The following is an 18,335-nucleotide window of genomic DNA, read 5'->3' as shown; positions in this document are numbered from 1 at the left end:
ACCCATGAACTGACCATAAAGTAAGGAACTTTATTTTGATTTTTTTATAGGTTTCTTAATGGATAGAAGGTGTACCCTTCAAATTCATATGTTGAAGTTCTGATTCCTAGAATCTCAGAAAGTGACCTTATTTGGCAAGAGGGTTATTGCAGATGTAATTTGTTAAGATGAGGTCATTCTGGAGTAGGGTAAGTCCCTGATCCAATATGACTCGTGTCTTCATAAAAAGGGGAAATTTGGACACGAATATACACACAGAGAAAATGTCACATTGAGATGCAGACAGATCATAGTGACACTTCCATTAGCCAAGGAGAGAAGCCTGGATTAGATCCTTCTCTCACTGCCCTCGGAAAGAACCAATCTGACCACATCTTGATTTTGAACTAGATTATAAATTTCTACTTTTTAAGTCGCCCAGCTTGGGGTACTTGGTTATAATGGCAGCTGTAGCAAACTAATACAAAAACCAAAAACAGAAGCCAAGCCTTCAAGTTAGCTTTCATTTTGAAGGTGGTAGTAGAATCTAGGGACCTTAAGCTACACTTTTCACCACCTCCCCAAGTGCTACTACCCAGTCTAACTGCTTCTTTGGGGTTTTCTATTCTCTTTTGTGACACCCCCATACCATGTAAAAATATCAACATTAAATAAAACTTGTAGACTTTTCTCCTCTTAATCTGTCTTTGGTCAACTTAATTCATAGATCTCAGTAACAGAATTTAAGAGGGCAGAGTAAAATCTTTCTTTCCCTACAGTGGCAAAAATGCATTAAAGTTGTTTAGAATAACAATGACAATTGACAATATATTGGGGAGTTAAAATGAAAAGGTACAATTAAAGTTCAGGTTCACAACAGCCTATAAGTAGAGGAGTATGTTAAAGGAATTACAGTACTTTAAGTTCTCTACTTTTTGATGGTAGTTAAACATGTTGATTAATGTTTGGATTCAAGTTAAACCCTGCAGGCTAAACTTTCTTGGATCACTAACAAAACAAAAATAGAAAATACATATTTTTATTATATAGCAAGAATAATTCAGAAGAAGGCAAGAAAGTAGAGAAAAGGAAATAGAAAGGTGGAATGTATAGAAAACACACAATAAGATAGATTTAAAACCAAAAAAAGGTGTTTTTATTAGGGAGATTTTCTATGCAAGCTTTAAAAAATGTTGGCATAGCTACATTAATATTAGACAAAAGAGATTTAAGGCAAATAAGAAAAAAATGTATCATTTTATGCTGATAAAAGACTCAGCTCACTAGGAAGCTAGAACAATATTAAACAGTATCCATCTAGTGTGTTTCTGTATATGTTCCATAAAATTAGAATTCAATAATTAATAAAATGCAAACAATAAAATAAATGAATCTACCACACATCACAGGGTAGATATGAACATACCTCATACAGTAATTGATCATTGGGCAAAAAATAATCAGTAAGGATATAGGTTTGAAGGGCACAGATGACAAGCTTAATTAAGTCAATGGACACATATGACTATAAGTAGGTGTTGACCCATGTAACCCAGGTAGCAAGTAAGCTTACTGACCATGTACAGGGCCACAAAACAAGGTGCAACAAATTTTAAAAGACATTATCATATAGGCCCTACTGTCTGTCCATGATGCAATTAAGCTAAAAATCAGTAATAAACAATGTATATTTGGAATTTAAGAAGCACAATTTATGCAGCCAAAAGTAAAAGAAGATATTACATGAATTAGAAAACATTTGAATGATGATAAAAAAAATACAGAATATTAAACTTGAGGAAATCAGCTAAAATAGTTCATAGAGTGAAACTGATAGCATTTTACTACTTGTATTTTAGCAAAAGAAAGACTGATGATGAATGAGTATTTTAGTTTTCTAGTGTTACAAAACAAATCACCCCCAAAGTTACTAGTTTAAAACAGTAACAAATGTTCATTATCTCTCATCCGTGGGGGTTGGGAAACTCCAAAGCAGCTTGGCTAGGCACTTCTGGCCTGAGGGCTCTCATTAGGCTTGGGCCACATGATGGCCAACTCTGTAGTCATCTCCAGGCTGACAAGACAGAAGCACGCGCTTCCAAGTTAGATGACGCACATGGTTCTTTGGTGCCCTTTCCTTCAACAAGGGAGCCCAATTTTCCTCCTTTTGAATGTGGACCAGACACTGTGACTTATTTATGAACAAGATGAGACAGAAGTGACGGTCTGTGATTTCCAAGGAGAGGTCACCAAGAGAAGAGCTGCTGCCCGCTTTCTGGGTCTTGGGTCACTTACTTGGGAGAACCTCACCCTTGTCATGTGGGAACACAAAAGCTACCCCCTGAGCAGAGGAACTGGGTCCTCCTGCCAACAGATGTAGTCAAATTCCACATGGATAAAGTTTGAAAACACGCGACATGATCCAGCATGTGGGAGAAAGTTATAAAAAAAAAAAAAAAAAAAAAGAAAAGCACAAAATCCAGGGTGGCATCCTCTCAAAAGCAAAGAAAGCAACAGGATCAGGGAAGAACACAGAGGAAATTTCCAAAGGATCGGCGATGTTCTTTATACCTCCTAAATATGTCATAAGCATTCTTGTATGTCTGCTCAATAGTTTTTTAAAATATATCTAGTTGTCAATGGGTCTTTTGATTTTCTTCCAATTTATTTATATGTGGTGCTGAGTATTGAACCCAGGGCCTCACACCACCCAGGCAAGTGCTCTACCACGGAGCCACAACTCCAGGCCTTAGATATTTATCTTAAAAAGCTCTAAGCAGTTAACGGAATGAACCACAGAGCTCCTAGAAGGCTTCCCTTCCTTCTCACATTCCTTATCTAAGTTTGTTCATGGTGTGTGATGGGGAGAGGGAATAAATATAGCTCACCTTTCAAGAACAACAGAACATTTTTCTCTAAGAGCGCCTGGATGTTGACTTTTAAAAAGAAATTCAGGGATAGATTCTGAGTACAGTCCTTCAAAATGTTGATCATCTCACCATTTATTAAAACATCCATCACATTTGCTCTGTCACTTTAATTAGTATGTTTCAATCTCAACATATCTCAACCATAAGTAAAAAGAAAAAAGGAACAAAAACTTGAAAACCATTCAAACTTTGCCACCGTCAATCATAATCATGTCCAAAACTGTCCAGTGATTTTGGTGGCTAACCAATCTAAACAGCACAGACAAAAAAGACTTTTTTTGCTTGAATTAACTTCAATGCTCTGCTTGTTTAATCATTTTTATTGTTGTTGCTCCAATTTGTCACCCTTAACTACCGTGAATACCCACTCTTTAGACCTTCATACCAAAATAATTATTTGGTTTAGTAGAAGTGGGAAAGGGGGTGCACATCAGTGGTTTCAATGAAACAGTATCAAGTTGGACAGGCCAAAAGAAGCATTTGAAAGTAGTTCCATGATAACACAATGAACCTAAGGTGAACAAAAGGCTGAGAAAAAGCAATTCTATTTGTTCTTGTTTCAGGTGGAGACCTGTCCCTCCAGCTCCAACTCTTCGATTTCTTTGAGAATTTCAAGTAATTTAAGTAGAGCCAGAAGTCTAGATATGAAAGCATGTTTCAGATCAATTATTTTAAAATTATTCCAACCCATGTGCTCACAGTGGTGTAAAGTTTTTATTTAAGTTGTATAAAGTCATATGTGATTTGCATTTTAGACTACACAAAATAAGCTACATGCTCATCTACTTATTCTTCAGAGCATATCTAGTGCAAAGACACAGTCCTGTTTAGCAGGCAGACAAAACGCCAAGGGGAGCTTGCAGAGTACTAATGAAGAAATCTGTCCCAGCTCTCAGATGACCTCAGATGAATAACTCCCGATTTGCTTCACTCTGGATCATGCAAATGTATCACAAGAGTGGTTCGATTCAAAAGTAGCATGTTAAGGGCTGGGGTTGTGGCTCAGTGGTAGAGCTCTTGCCTAGTATGTGTGAGGCACTCGGTTCGATTCTCAGCACAGCATATAAATAGATAAAGAAAGTAAAGATCCATCCACAACTGAAACATTTGTAACGTGTTTAAAATTCCCAAGAGATGAGTTTTATAAGGCAAGGCTGAGAATCAATCTGACATGTATAACTGTCAAGGGCCAGGTATCAAGCTGTCAGGACAACTTGCCCCCTGCCACTAACAAGCTATGACCAATTTGAGCCTCATCACAAATAAACTCTAAGGAGACAAATAGGTGACCACAAAGGTCTCTCCTAAATTTAGAGCTTGATGAATAATCACCAAGGACCAGAAAGAGGAAGTGATGATTTCTTAAGAGAAAACCACATACTCACAAAGGAAGAAAGAGAAATATTTATAATTGTAGAATATTAACTACGTGACTCAAAGAGCGCAGGCTAAACTCCAGGAGAGAATGCAATCCAAACAGAGAAAATCTTTTAAAAGACTTTAGTTTGGCACAGTCTACTAAAACAGAAAATTGGTACCTAGTTTTTATAAAACAGTAATTACCAAGCATTTTGTTTGCGTGCATAAAAATTTTTATGCATTGCAACAAAAGTATACTATAAAATATTTCTTAAGTAAAAGCATCCAAAAAAGATGTTTGCAAAAGTTCTATTCTTATTTCACTTTCTCCATACATTATTCATTTGTAGTAAGGCATCCTGAAAAGCCTAAGCAATTTTCCAACTCATAGATATGTTTTTCCATACATATAAGCATGTGCCATAAAATTTTAAATTACGTTTTCATACATTACAAAATAAAATTCATCGTGTACTTTAAGTAAGAATTGTTTGATGCCCACAGCAGATGCTTAGTCCCTCAACTAATGAACTTGCCTCATAGGTAAAAATGGGCTCTGGGTAGAAATTCAGTTGGTGAAAATAGATCTGAGATCTGCTGCTAAGGGCTGGAAAGCATAAAACTCCATGTTCAAATAAACACACCAAGAAAGATTTGCTGTATCTGATTTGAATTATAAATGTTTTGTTGTTGTTGTTCTAAAATTCAGTTTAATTCAGCCACATTTATTGAACACCTAAAAGGTCCAAGTGTCAAAATCAAGTCTAACAACAGGGGTCTGGTTTCATCTGGGAACTCTGGGGTAAGAGCCCCAGGTGTATAACACTGACAGAGTAACCAGCTCCCAAATGCAACACCCTCCCCACTCCACATCCAGCCTGCTCACCCTATCACAAGGACCCTTGGAGGTGACAATTGTCACAGGTGACCCAACTGTTTGCAGAGTTTTACAGAGTGTCTTTACATCATTGGGATCATTTTTATCAAAATCTTCTGGGTTATTCTTTTGTATTTTTAAATCCACTGCCCTCTTGCTTCCTAGATATTCCACTGTACTTTCCTTAGTGCTCATAGTGATGTGAACACTGGCATTTGCTTAGTGGCAGTTCTAGCTGTCCTCTGGCTAGCACAGCACTGTTGAACAAAACTGCCAGCATTCTACTTCCTCTGAAGAATTGCCGTTTATCCAGTGATGCCTGTCCCCTGTCATCCTCCTCTTCTGTTGCTCAATCCTTCAGGCAGAGGACAATGGCTTTATACTGGCCTATTCCTTCATTCACCACTGCACCCCTCTCTGCAAGCTACCAGCATCTGTTACCTGCCAAAGCTTCCTACATGGTCTCCTGGCACCCCAGAAAGTTATACCCACCCTCACTGTCCACATGCACTACAGCCACTATGACCTTGCTAAAGTGGGTGTCTGATCAGGTCATTTATCTACTAAAAACTTTTGGGTGGTTCACTATTGCTGTTAGAATAAGATCCAGATTTTTAAGGCACATCACAAAGTCCCTTATAACCCAGATCTTGCCTGTCTGCCCATCTTTGATTGACTCCTATCTAAGCAACAGCCACAACGAACTTCTTTCAGTTCCTTGGATGGTCCATGCTCTGTCTTGCTTCTAGCTCTTACATATCCTATGCCTCCTGCCAGAAACGTTTCTTCTTTTTCCTGCAAATTCATATGCCAAGGAATGAGGATCCCAAGCCAGGAGAGCAGACTGGCCCTGAGGATGATCTTATTCCAGATTGTATGTGTGTAGCCCTCTAAGTTTGTCAGAAGTTTTAACTCTACTTCTGTATCTACAATGATCACATTTTGCAAACTAAAAATCTGAAGAATAGAACTGAATTTTGGGTGATAGGATTCACTTGACTCAGAACATCTTGAGATTTATGTGAGTCTCATTTGGGGGCAACTGACTCTCAGAACCCTGGCCTTCCCTGGTCAGGGGTAAGGGACAAGGAACAGCAGCTGGTTCTAGGCATATGCCATTCAATGGACTTAAGATTAAGTGCAGTGAGTTGAAGTGAGGTGTTCTACTGAGGATTAATTTTGAGAGATCTTCTTAGGCCTGCTCAATGAAGAGGTGCCAAAATCAAACCAAAGCAAAACACACATTTGTGCACACACGCACACCTGTATGATTCATAAGCGTGTAAGTAATCTCTGTTGTATCTAAAGGTCGCCCTCTCTTGAAGGAGGGAGAAGCACAGACCTCCCTACATACCCTTATCTACCTTTTGATAGCCTCATTGTCCAAGAATAAGGTCCTCCGTCAGGGTTAAGGAGAAAACACACCTGCCACACAAAGACAAACAAAAGTGGATCTGGATTCAGAGTCAATAGACATGGACATATAGCCCAACATGGACCCAACACTCCTGGGGCAAATGGATGGTAGTTGCCTTTGAACTACTACAAGTTTCCTGGGAACCCTGAGTGGGATCAACAGTGGCCCAGCATCATCTGCTAGAATGCCTTGGACTCAGTTCTCACAGAGCTGTGTGGTGGCCTCAGAACTAATGAAGCCCCAGCAACAGGAAATTGAGGCCCTTCTGCTGGCCTGGGGCTCCCAGTGGCCCCTCAGGGTTTCTGGACCTTATCTGAGCAATAAATTTACATCTACTTCTGAACTCTTCTGGTAAGTATGGAGAAAAAGTGGTTAACAAATGGCTTGTGAAAACCTGTTTGTTTACTCGAGATCATACAATGAATAATGGGTAGACACTGGAAAAGAAAAAGTGATTCAGTAAAGTTGGGCAGTAAACGGTGCCATCAAGAAACAGAAAGGGAAGCAAGACGGGAAAGACCCATGAGCTCACCGGCCCACAATAGCCAACCACTGTGTCCTACCATGTTATGATGGTCTGTGACTCTGGCTGGAGCCACTGGAAGTAATGCCAGATTTTCTGCATCAGGACTCAGGGAGAGGGACAAATGGTTTCTGGACAGAAGAATGCGCCACAGAACCAGGGTAATAAAACTAGACCTCATTATCTTAGTGCCTTTGATAACATACTGGAGCGCAGACTTGGATTTTGAATCTGCTGAAGGCTTCCATAAATGGAGTCTAAATGCAGGCTACATAACATTCAAAAACTCCCCAGAGAAATTCCTATTATGTACATGGAAGGGGGAGTGCAGCCAGCCCCAGTTGGCTGGGCAGAGAACATTCTCTGTTCAGTGAAACTTTGCAGTTCTTGTGTTCAGCGCCAACTGCGTGTTCGTACTAGAACCAGAGGTGTTAAGAGTATTGAAAAATGAGCTGGATGGAACAGGCAGTGCTGGGCGACTCCGTCTCCGAAACATCAAAACCACAAGGCAAGATATTAATAGGGAATAATTTTTATAAAGACTAACTCGTTAGGAGTCAATATTATGTTGAGTTGCTATAGCAAAACAGAGTGACATTATCTTTTTCCCTTAGCCTCCTATTGATACACAAGTTAAAATCCAAGAAGTGGCTGAGATATATCATGAGTGACTTGCTCTGTGGAACTGATGGTCTCAGGAAACCCCTGAACTTCATAGCGTAGAGTGAAATTAACCGTAGTAGGAAATAAAGGCCCTCAGATGAGGTAACTCTGCTCAGTGTCAACTGCTGAAGACTTATAATACTAAACAGGTGCCTCCTGACCTACCATGGGGCTAAGTCCCAATAAACTCGTCACAAGTTGAAAATGCTCCTAACCCAGCAAGTGTCAGAGCTTGCCTAGGGTTCCTTAAATGTGCTCAGCACACTTGCATTAACCTAACGTAGGAAATCATCTGATGTAAAACCTGTTTTATAGTAATGTGTTGAATGCCTCATGTACGCACAGAGGTGGGTGTTTTGCAAACATGATGGGATGAAAAGACACAAAGCACGAGATCCAGAAAACTGTCAGCACAGTACACTGGAACTTATTGGTTGTTTCCCCTCATGATCATGTGGTTGCCTGGGAGCTGCCCTTGCTGCCACTGTCTAGCTTCAAGAAAGTATCACACTCGTCGTCATGAACCCAGATGTGTCTTGCTTTTGCACCATCATAAATTAGAAAAATCAATAATTCTAACATTGCCAAGTTGGGACCATCCGTATCCCCTTCTTCCCTAGGCAGCGACCTCTAGTTAACTCTTCAACACATTAACTTTGATAATAATCAGAACGTGTTTTCCCTCCCCCTGTTTGAATTTAGACTCCCAGAGAGAAGAACTTGGCATGCTTCATTCCTCTGTTCCTAATGCCCATGCGGAGCTGGGCAGAGTTGAGGCCAGTGGCGTTTGGCGGGTTGCCTTTCTGACTGCCCAAGAACACAATTCAGTTCTCTGTAACTGAAGGCTTCACGGAGTCCAGAAAACCAGCATCCACATCACAATGTCAAAAACACCACATGATCGAACGAAAGGCCTTTTTAATTAGAGCTAGGATATTAATCAGATCAATACTAGAGGCAAAGGGGTCTGAAGCGACGCCACTCTGAGTGCCACTTGAGGACCAGAAGCATCTGCATCACTTGACAGTTTGTAGGAAAAGCAAAATCCAGGGCCCAGCCCAGACCCCGTCCATCGGAAGGTCTGAGGGTGGACCCAGACACCTGGGTTTTAACTGAGTCCTCTCCATGATCCTTATGGATTCTCAAGTTTTGAGAACCACTACTGTGGTTTGGGAAAGTGTCCCCCAAAGGTCCACGTGGTAAAGGACAGGTCCGCAGCTAGGCGCTTCTGGGAGGTAGAGGAATCTTTAAAAGGTGGTGCACTCTGGGAGGCCTTAAGGTGATTAGGATCTGCCTTTGGAGGGGATTATAGGCCCAGGTCCCCTCCTCACTCCCCTTTGCTTCCCAGCCATAAGGTGAGGGGCACCACCTGCTGTCACCAAGATGTGCCGCCCTGCCCCAGGCCCCCAACCAAGGGGCCCATGACCACAGACTGGAGCCTCCCAGCCTGAGCCACATTTTGAAAGCCGCCCAACATGGCTGCTAATCGGTGAGCAAATATTAATTACAGGGAACCGCGCGGCTGATCTGAAGTGTCGCCGTTATTCAGAAACAAAGGTGAAAATAAATGAGGAATGTCACAAAGACTAGAATTCTGCCAGGGTCCGCTGGTAAGCTCTTGCTGGCCTGTCGATTAGAAGCGTCAGGAGAGAGCAGGAGAAGGAGGAATCAGACGTGGAGTGATAGGCATGACAGTCACCAAGCGGCCACCCTGCCACCGGACAGCCGCTCCCCGTTCTGGGACTTCCCAGACCCAGCTGAACAGTCGAAAAGCAGGCCACACTCCCCGAGTACAGAACCCTCCCTGCTGGGCGTCCCTCCCGCCCCTGGGGCGGCACCGTCTGTGGCTCCTCCTAGGATCCTGCATGACCAAGACGACCCAGGGGAGGCGGCCGGCGGGACCCGACAGCAGCGGCGCCCTACCGTGATTCAGGTGCCTGACGCAGTCGCTCAGGAGGGTGCTGAACTTCTTCTGGTCAGCGGCCTCGTGGAAGCAGAAGTAGCCGTGTCGCAGGAAGGGCTGCCACAGGTACACGGGGAACGGCCTGGGCAGGACCACGAGGGGCTGCGCGGTCTCCTTCTCGCTGGAAGCTGCAGAAATACCGGAACACGACCTCAGCACGTGTGTCCTTTACCCAAATACGGACTTCAGGCCGGGCGGGCTCCAGGGCAGGCCGTGAGAGAGAAGTGTCGAGGAACATGGCAGTCTGGACTTCTGTCCACCCCTCCGCCAGCCCACCTGGCCTCACTCCATGGCTGATGTCACCAACGTCATCCTGGCTGCCAGGCCATGGCTTCTTCTCTCTTACCTGTCCTTCTAGTCTGATCTACAGCAGCTGCTGCTGCTAACAACACCTCTTCAGAAAACATTCTTTCCTCTTCACTTCCAAGAGCTTGTCTTCCCACTTCTTTTTTTTTTTTAAGCTATTTCTAAGGTGCAGTCATACATTGCTGATGGGACTGCAGATTAGTGCAATCTCTTTGGAAAGCAGTATGGAGATTCCTCAGAAAACTTGAAATGGAACCACCAATTGACCCAGCTCGCCCACTCCTCAGTTTAAAGGGCTTAAAATCAGCATACTACAGTGACACAGCCACATCGATGTTTATAGCAGCTCAATTCACAATAGCAAAACTATGGAACCAACCTAGATGCGCTTCAACAGATGATGGATAAAGAAAATGTGGTATACATACACAATGGAATATTACTCAGCCTTAAAGAAGAATGGAATTATGGCATTTGCAGGTAAATGGATGGAACTGGAGACTCTCATGCTATGTGAAATAAGCCAATCCCAAAAAACCAAAGGCTGAATGTTTTCTCTGATAAGTGGATACTGATCCATAGTGGGGGCGGGGTGGTAGGAAAGAACGAAGAAACTTTGGATTATACAGAGGGGAGCAAGGGGCAGGGAAGGATGGTAGATTGTGAGACAGACATTATTGCACTATGTGCATGTATGAAAATAACTTTTTTTAAAAAAATTTATCACTGTCAAAAAAAAGTTAATGAAAATAAATAAATAAAAGTTTTTAAAAAATGAAAAGCTGTTTCTCCTCTGTCACCTGACTGGTTCCTTTGCTGTCCCTCTATCTCATGTTAAGTGACAGTGTTCACACTGTTCCCCACTGGTTTCCACTCCACTCTCATCTCGCCAGCGCAGGTGAGCTCATCCACTCCATGACATTTTGTGTCCTTCCTGGAGTTCATACCACCCATCCTGTTGTGCCCTCCCACAGAAAATTCTCACTCCTCCTTCCAAAGTTGGCTCAGAAGCCATCTCCTCTGGGATGCTTTTGCCAGCACCTCCTCTGCCACCTGACTCAGAATTGGGTATTCCTTTCCTTGTTCTCCCAAAATACCCCTGACCTGTTGCCATGCCTGCCACCCACACTCAGGGGGACAGTGGTGGACAGCGAGAGGAGCTTCCTCACTGATTCTCAGAGTCACCTTCCCAGGAAGCAGAGCCACCACCCTGGGCTCCTGGAGGGTGGACGCTCCCATCTCACGGATCCTGTGCCTGACGTGCAGCCAGGGAAACCAGGAGACGTTTAGCTTCAGCGTGTTCAATTGACAGATGTGCTGTGTTAGCCTGGGGATTTCAGAAGCCCTGAAAAACGAGACTTCTATCTCTGCGCTCCAAACCCATTCCAAGAAACGTAGGTTGGACCAGCCTGCTCTGCAGAGGCCCTCCTCAACTTGCCTCCTTCCCTGCATTTTTGTCACAAGTCACTGCACACGGCTGAAAGTCCCAGCCTCTTTCCAGAGTCACAGAAAACATACAGAAGGAAAAGTTGGTTCTGTGTTCCCTGTGCACAGAATAAGCAGGGAAGGAAGGAAGGAGGAGCTTTGGGGGCTCGCAGAGAGCACGGGCATATCAAGAAACGTGTCATCACCATAAGGAAGGCCCCGGAAGGAGGCTGCTCCCTGTCAGTAAGTAAATCAGGATCGAGTCGAGTAAAAAACAGACTTCTTGAGGACACACACAGAAGCCTTATGCCACTGTGCTGGGATCTGAAGGTAAAAGACTAGAAGCATTGGGGACACAAATCAGCCCTCAGCACAATGCCCAGCACATAATAGCTAAGAATGAATCACCATGTGAGTTAACAAACAGCTGCAGGACGTAGACACCTCTAGTGGTCACATGGCATCCATTCTGCCCTTCTTTCTCAGTAATAAAAACCCTGATTTTCAGTTGCGCGAAGGACTTCATAAAGACTGTTACACACGTTTCAGCCTCCCTGTAGTTTGGTAACCCACAGCTACTAAGTTTTCTGGTCAATGGGATGTAAACTGAAGTGGTCGATGCAACCTTGGAGAAAGGGAATGGATACCCCTCCTTCTCTTTTCTCCTTCCTGCTGCCTGGAATGAGAAAGCTATGGCTGGAGCTCCAGCAGCCATCCTGGACTCTCCTACTAAGGTTCACAACCTAGAAATAAATAGGAGAAAACTGAACAAAGCCTGCCCCTGACAAATTTTTGGATCTGCCACACCAGCTCTGGACTAAGAACCAAATATTTCCAGCAAGAAAGTAGAATGAATTGGACATTAATACCCTATGTGCATATATGACTACACAACCAGCGTGATCCTACATCATATACAACCAGAAGAATAAGAAGTCATACTCCATTTATATATGATGGGTCAAAATGCATTCTACTGTCATGTAGAACTAATTAGAACCAAAAAAGATAATAAAACCTTGAATTCAATTGAATTGAATTTTTCTTCTTGTGCAGCAATCCAGAATCTAACTGGATAAAATGCCAAATAAGTCAATCACTTTAGCAAAACATAGGCTCATTTTTGATGGATCACCTTAGTATTCATAAGCTCCAGTGCCTTTTTTCAATCAAGCAAGGTCAGTTCCTTCCATCTTTGTTGTGCCCGAGTTTCTTTTCAGTGGAAATACTATCACACAGTAAGTCCTCTTGATTTACATGGTTTTATGAAACAGTTCTTGCCCTTTCCAACATGTCACGATTTTGTTCAAACAACTAAAATCAACATTGACCCTTTGCAATTAAAAGCTTCAGCAAGACCCATAAAATCCACTCCTATTAGCCTGCAGCTCTCTCACTTAACCTTTTACAATAATTTTCCAGATGCCATCGGTCTGCATAGTTTCTGAATTGCATTACAAAGACATCACAAATGGCCTACTATAGAATATTCTATTTTTAAAACTCAGAAAGCCACACCATATGGCAAAAATAGTCATTGAAATGCCCCAATCTGAAGCCCCAGGTCAATGGCATTAGTCACATAAGCCTCGTGTTTTGCATTGCTTTTCCTTCCTCTGGTATGATTTCATCAACAAATCAATAAGTATATTGTCTGTTCTGAAGGATTTCGTTGGAAAGTCCTGGAGAGATTCTGAAGAGTCAACATGTTGGTATTCTCACTTCTAGCTACAGCTCCATAGTCAGGATGGCAAATAAATAGATGTTGAAAGAAAATATAAATATAATAATATGTACAGTGCACACAAAGTATTGTTTTAGCCTGAATTACTTAGTAATAATTTGTTAATCTAGGTTTATGATCCATATACTAATCCTATAATTGTGTTATTAAAAACACTATGCTAAGCATTCTGTACCAAAATAACAATTGATGGAGTGATTACATTTTCTCCCATAAATTATAATGAAATGATTGTGCCTATTAATAAAAAAAACAGGCCTCTCTTCAAGAAGCCAAGTAATTACTATGTGGCATGATTTATACAAAGCCAGATGGAGTTATCACATTATTCACAGTTCATGAATCTCTGTGAATTGCCCTATTTAGTCTATACATTATCCATCACTTTCTCTACCAAAAGAAAAAAAAAAAAAAAAAAGGAATGAGTGAGAATCAAAGAATGTTTAGGCTGGAAATACCCTTCTAGACTTTCAAGTTCAAAGCCCCATTTTAGAACTGGAGAAACAGAAACCAGAGAGGTCCGGCAGCCTGCTCCTCTAAAACATTTGATAAGTGACACAGTGGGCAGCAGATAAAAGCCAGGTCTCCCAGTTCTTGGCTCCATGATTCCTACAGCAAGGTTCAGCTTTATTTATAGACAGATGAATTGACACGATGCCTTTTAAAAAAATTTTTTTAACATAGTAGCTATGAATTGCTGTAATACTTGAATTCTTTTTTGTCAATTTGGGATATTTAACTGCATATCACCCCCAAATTAGAAAAACAATAATCCCCCAACAGGGCCAGACTTGCTTATTGAAAGAATGCGATTGTTCCTTCACAGACCAAGACCTACCTATTTGCTTCCACTGCTCTGGGTGGTGCTATCAAAGCCTGCAATATAGTCAAAAGCTTCCAGATACTTGACCAACAGCACCCTTTCCAAGTGTTAGAAACTCAGTAACTGACTTGCACATGTATTACTGAATGGGCTATCGAATAACAGAAGTGGAATAACATGAGCTGAACGAGAGAAGCAATGTCTTCCCTCTGTCTCTGGGGCATGGGCTTCTCGACCTTGACTGTGCTCATTTTTTCTCTTCATCGTTGGAGACTGTCCCGTGCCCTACAGGATGTTCAGCAGCCTCCTGGCCTCTACCCCCTATCCCTGACCTGCAGCTTTCCAACCACGCTTTCCAACCACGACAACCAAAATATCTGCAGACAATGATAAATGGCCCTAGAAAGTTAAATTTCTCTTCCCCATTAAGGACCACTGCTCGAACTAAACACAACCAGTTTAAACTTTTTTTCCTTGGAAAAAGATGCTCAGTGACTTACCGATGGGATCTGGGAAATGCCGATCAGAGAGTAGATTATATTCATCTTCTGACGTTAACACTTTGCCGCCCGCTGGAAGAATTCGACTTTTAGGAGCCGCTCCCTTCTGATAGGCCTGGGAGAAAAAAGGCAGAAGAGAATGATTTTCTTCCCCAGTTGGATTTTTGGAAAGTCATATTAAAAATGAACACATGGACTCAGATTTACACGCCCAGAGACAGAAATCCTTACACTAGGTCATTGAGTTAGAGTCATTTATTCAAAAAAGACACCACTCGCAAGGTAGCACCTTGTGCATTTGTGTGATGGTCACAACATGGCAAATCAGGGTCCCTAATCTCGGGAATATTCCTCATAGGTGTGTTCTCCGACAGGAAGAATGACGTCAGTGACGTGCACGGAGTCCACGCCACATTTGCCATTTCAGACGCTAACGCCTGAGTCATTCCGAAAACCACAAAGGTGATAACCTCACTATTGCTGCATAAAAAGCTTGGCGACTGATGAGGACCAGGTACGAAGACTAACAAGACTCCGCAACAAGGGACTGTAACGATGGTCACCCTGGGTTTCCATCCAAAACACCGAGGGCTGCTGTGATAAAATATGCCACCACTTGACCCTCAGATGGGACTGTTGGGCATGAATGGTGGAGATGGGAGTGCAGCTCTGTGACTCAGAACCCACTCTGGCTGGCAGACAGGAAGCCCTGCTGTAAGAAATGCAGAAGAGGCACAGAGCAAGGCTGGAGCAGCTAGGCAGTCACAGCCACGGGGACACCCAGATAGGGTGAAGTACGTGCGTCTGATGGGAGATGCCCACGTCCTGGCAGAATTTTGAAAGTAGCAACCTTAACAGGAGCTGAGCATTGAAACCCAAGAAACTGTGGGTCCCAAACTCGTAAGTATACTCTTGGGAATAACTAAAATAACACAACAAACTAGAATAACAATAGGCAACAGACTCAGAATAACAATAACACATTCTGCATCAATAAGATAGCAACTGAAGAGACCCAGACAAAACAGATTCTCAGCTAGCCAAGAAGCTCATTTTCATGCTTGTGAGAACCATCAATATACCATCAATAGCTTCAACACATCCAGGATCCAAAGCATAGCAGAGGACAACCTAATGTGTATGGTTTGAGGAAAGTTTAGAAGCAATTTGATCCAAACTGGACTCAAATGTGAACTGTTATTGGTTTTAATAAGCTCACGATTGACTTTTATAAATATTACATCATTTAATCCTAAAAACAGCACAATAGACTAAGTATTATCTCTGTTTTATAAGTGAAAAAAGTGTAGCTCAAAGGGTTGACTCACAAGCCGAAGGCCCAGCAGTGAGCAGGTGACAAATCCAGGATTCATCCGCATGTCTGTCCAGCCCCAGGGCCAGTATGCAGAAAGTAGGCTTATCAGGTGTTCCTGCTTAGTTACCAGCCAGAATTGGACTCACAATAAGATAACAGGCAATTTATAGGTCCTTAATGTGCAATTCTGAGATGCTATTTTTTTAAAGTACCTCTCTAAATTAAAACTGTTAGCAATTATGACAAATGGCTGAACTTTTCCTTTAAATATCCAAGTGAATTTATAAAAAGATGTGGTTATTATCAAAGTCAGTCATTCTCTCTTAATGACCTGAACAGGTTAGTGGAAAGTAATGGGCAAAAAAAAAAAAAAAAAAAAAAAACCCAAACAGTATCATGCATAAATTTCAAGTTGAGGGAACTAGTTTTCAAAACCAAGAAGAACAAAGAACCACCAAAATTTGATATAAAGAGAAATTTCAATTAGTGTGAAATGTAATGAAAACTTAGTAAACCTAAGAAAAGGCCTTTGAGGGTTTCCTCCCAATTTAGTTAGAAGTAATCATATCTGCACCACATTGGGCTCGACCTAAGTGCCTCCATACATTCATTTATTATTCACAACAAAGGGATCATGTTCACCATTTATGGGATGAGAAAACTGAGGTTCAAGGAGATTTACAATTTAGGTAAGGACACATCCCTAGAAACTGGCAAAGCTGTGACTCAAAGCCTATCCGATTAACTAACCACTGTGCTACACTGCCTCCCCTCAAGCTTCCCTGAAAGGACATTATGAGGGGCCATAAAAAAATAAGGCAATCTGTTATTACTACCATTGCAATTTGTAGTGTATTCATAAATTGTTTCTGAGTACAAATTAAGTGTTGAATGAAATCCTAACAGAGATAAGTGGAGAAAGTATCAGTTTAGCCAATGTTGAAGAGAGCACTTGAACCTCATCCAGTAGCCTGTGAAATATGTTTGGACTGTATTTTATTCCCAATTTCTACCAGAAATGGGAAGGAAACACATGGTCTGCCAGCCTGAAGCCTCCTTCTATGGCTTAGTATCGGGGAGATGACTTGAGGACCAGGCAGCTTGTCCTGACTGCTCTTGAACTTTGCAGAATTTTAAACATGTTATGAACTTTAACTGGCAAATCACACTCATTTTCAAAGGGGAGTTGAGGATTTATGTAGATAAAACTGTGCCTCGTCTGAGATTGAAAAGGAGCCATTGTGATCATTCTACCTCATTTTCTAGTTTTGTGGCCCAGAGACAGCAAGTCACCTGTCCATGAGTTCACTTCCAGTTAATGGCACCTGACCGAAACTGCCCTGTATATTTTCCCCTCTGCCATGTTATGTCCCTATGTGTGGAAAGAAATAGGAACCAAAAAAACTGAAGTCCTCTCAAGGTCTTGATATTTTACATGCGTCATCTTACTTTCTTTACCTTTCACAAAAGAGAAAAATAACCAGGAAAAAAGTCAAAATGAAAAAAAAAAATCAAGAAGTAGAATAGGGCTGGGGTTGTAGCTCAGTGGTGGAGCGCTTGCCTAGCATGCGTGAGGCACTGGGTTCGAGTCTCAGCACCACGTATAAATAAATGCATAAAATAAAGGTCTATCAACATGTAAAAAATATTTTTAAAAAAGAAGTACACGGAGGGTTCCAAATTCCCAGGAACCCAGGCAAATCCAATTACCACCTCAGTGAATAACTAACTCAAGGCTTAAGAGTGGGAAGACATGAAGACAGAGCAGAGAGGGAGGGGTATCAAGCCAGTGACTGGGAAGGACCCGGAGACTGAATGACCGTGGGAAAGTCTCCTGCCCTGAACTTGGACTCTGCCCTCGGCCTTCTACTTCACGCTCACTGGAAGCTTATCTTGTCCCCAGGAGAGTACGCATCTGCCTAATCAACAGCTATTTAACCAGAACCTTGTGTAACACTTGGCACAGAATAAAAACTCAATAAATATCCACTAATTGAAATCTTCCCTGAATGAGCACTTCTTGCATGAATCAGTGGCAAAGGAGAGGACAAGCCAGTCAAGCCAACCAAGGGTTTAAGAATATGGCAAGAACCTGGGGTCACACGGAAATGTCTCACCTCTCTGTTCTCATAGCTCTCCACGGCAAAATCGTTTTTAACCACAACGTATCTGTCCTTCCATTTCCTTATGTCTTCAGCAAACTGTGCCAGCTCCGCTTCGTACAGGACGGTTCCGGGTTCCAGAGGTGGCTTAAAGAAGGCGGACACGGTTAGCTACCTTGACAAGAGAGGACACGCGGGGCGACCAGGGCCCTATTCCTGGGGTTTGAGGCCTGTTTGAGGAAATCACGGTGTGCAGAGAACCTGGGAAACTGCTATTCCTCCCTCCTCCACAATCTCCCCTGCCTTCTCCTCCTGACCAAGTGCAAATATTTGTCATGCTGTTATTTTTATGATTTTCATTTCGATTAGGCTGTAGGAATAGGAGCCTGTGGTAGACAGGATTATAATA

The 18,335-nt window shown here is 42.2% G+C and overlaps 1 protein-coding gene across 2 annotated transcripts in view; it reads right to left on the bottom strand.

Moving 5' to 3' along the window:
• Positions 1–18,335, bottom strand: part of Niban1 (niban apoptosis regulator 1) — a 137,503-nt gene that overhangs the window by 57,700 nt on the left and 61,468 nt on the right. For both annotated transcript variants that reach the window (XM_047521382.1, XM_047521383.1), the window contains exons 3-5: positions 17,942–18,073; positions 14,510–14,624; positions 9,672–9,839 (exon numbers count right to left, since the gene is read on the bottom strand). In XM_047521382.1, coding sequence (XP_047377338.1) covers positions 9,672–9,839; positions 14,510–14,624; positions 17,942–18,073 — 415 coding nt within the window. The remainder of the gene's footprint in view (positions 1–9,671; positions 9,840–14,509; positions 14,625–17,941; positions 18,074–18,335) is intronic.

Source organism: Sciurus carolinensis, chromosome 12 (genome assembly GCF_902686445.1).
Source record: "Sciurus carolinensis chromosome 12, mSciCar1.2, whole genome shotgun sequence".
NCBI classification, from domain to species: Eukaryota; Metazoa; Chordata; class Mammalia; order Rodentia; family Sciuridae; genus Sciurus; species Sciurus carolinensis.
This window is presented reverse-complemented; position numbering and strand designations above follow the sequence as displayed.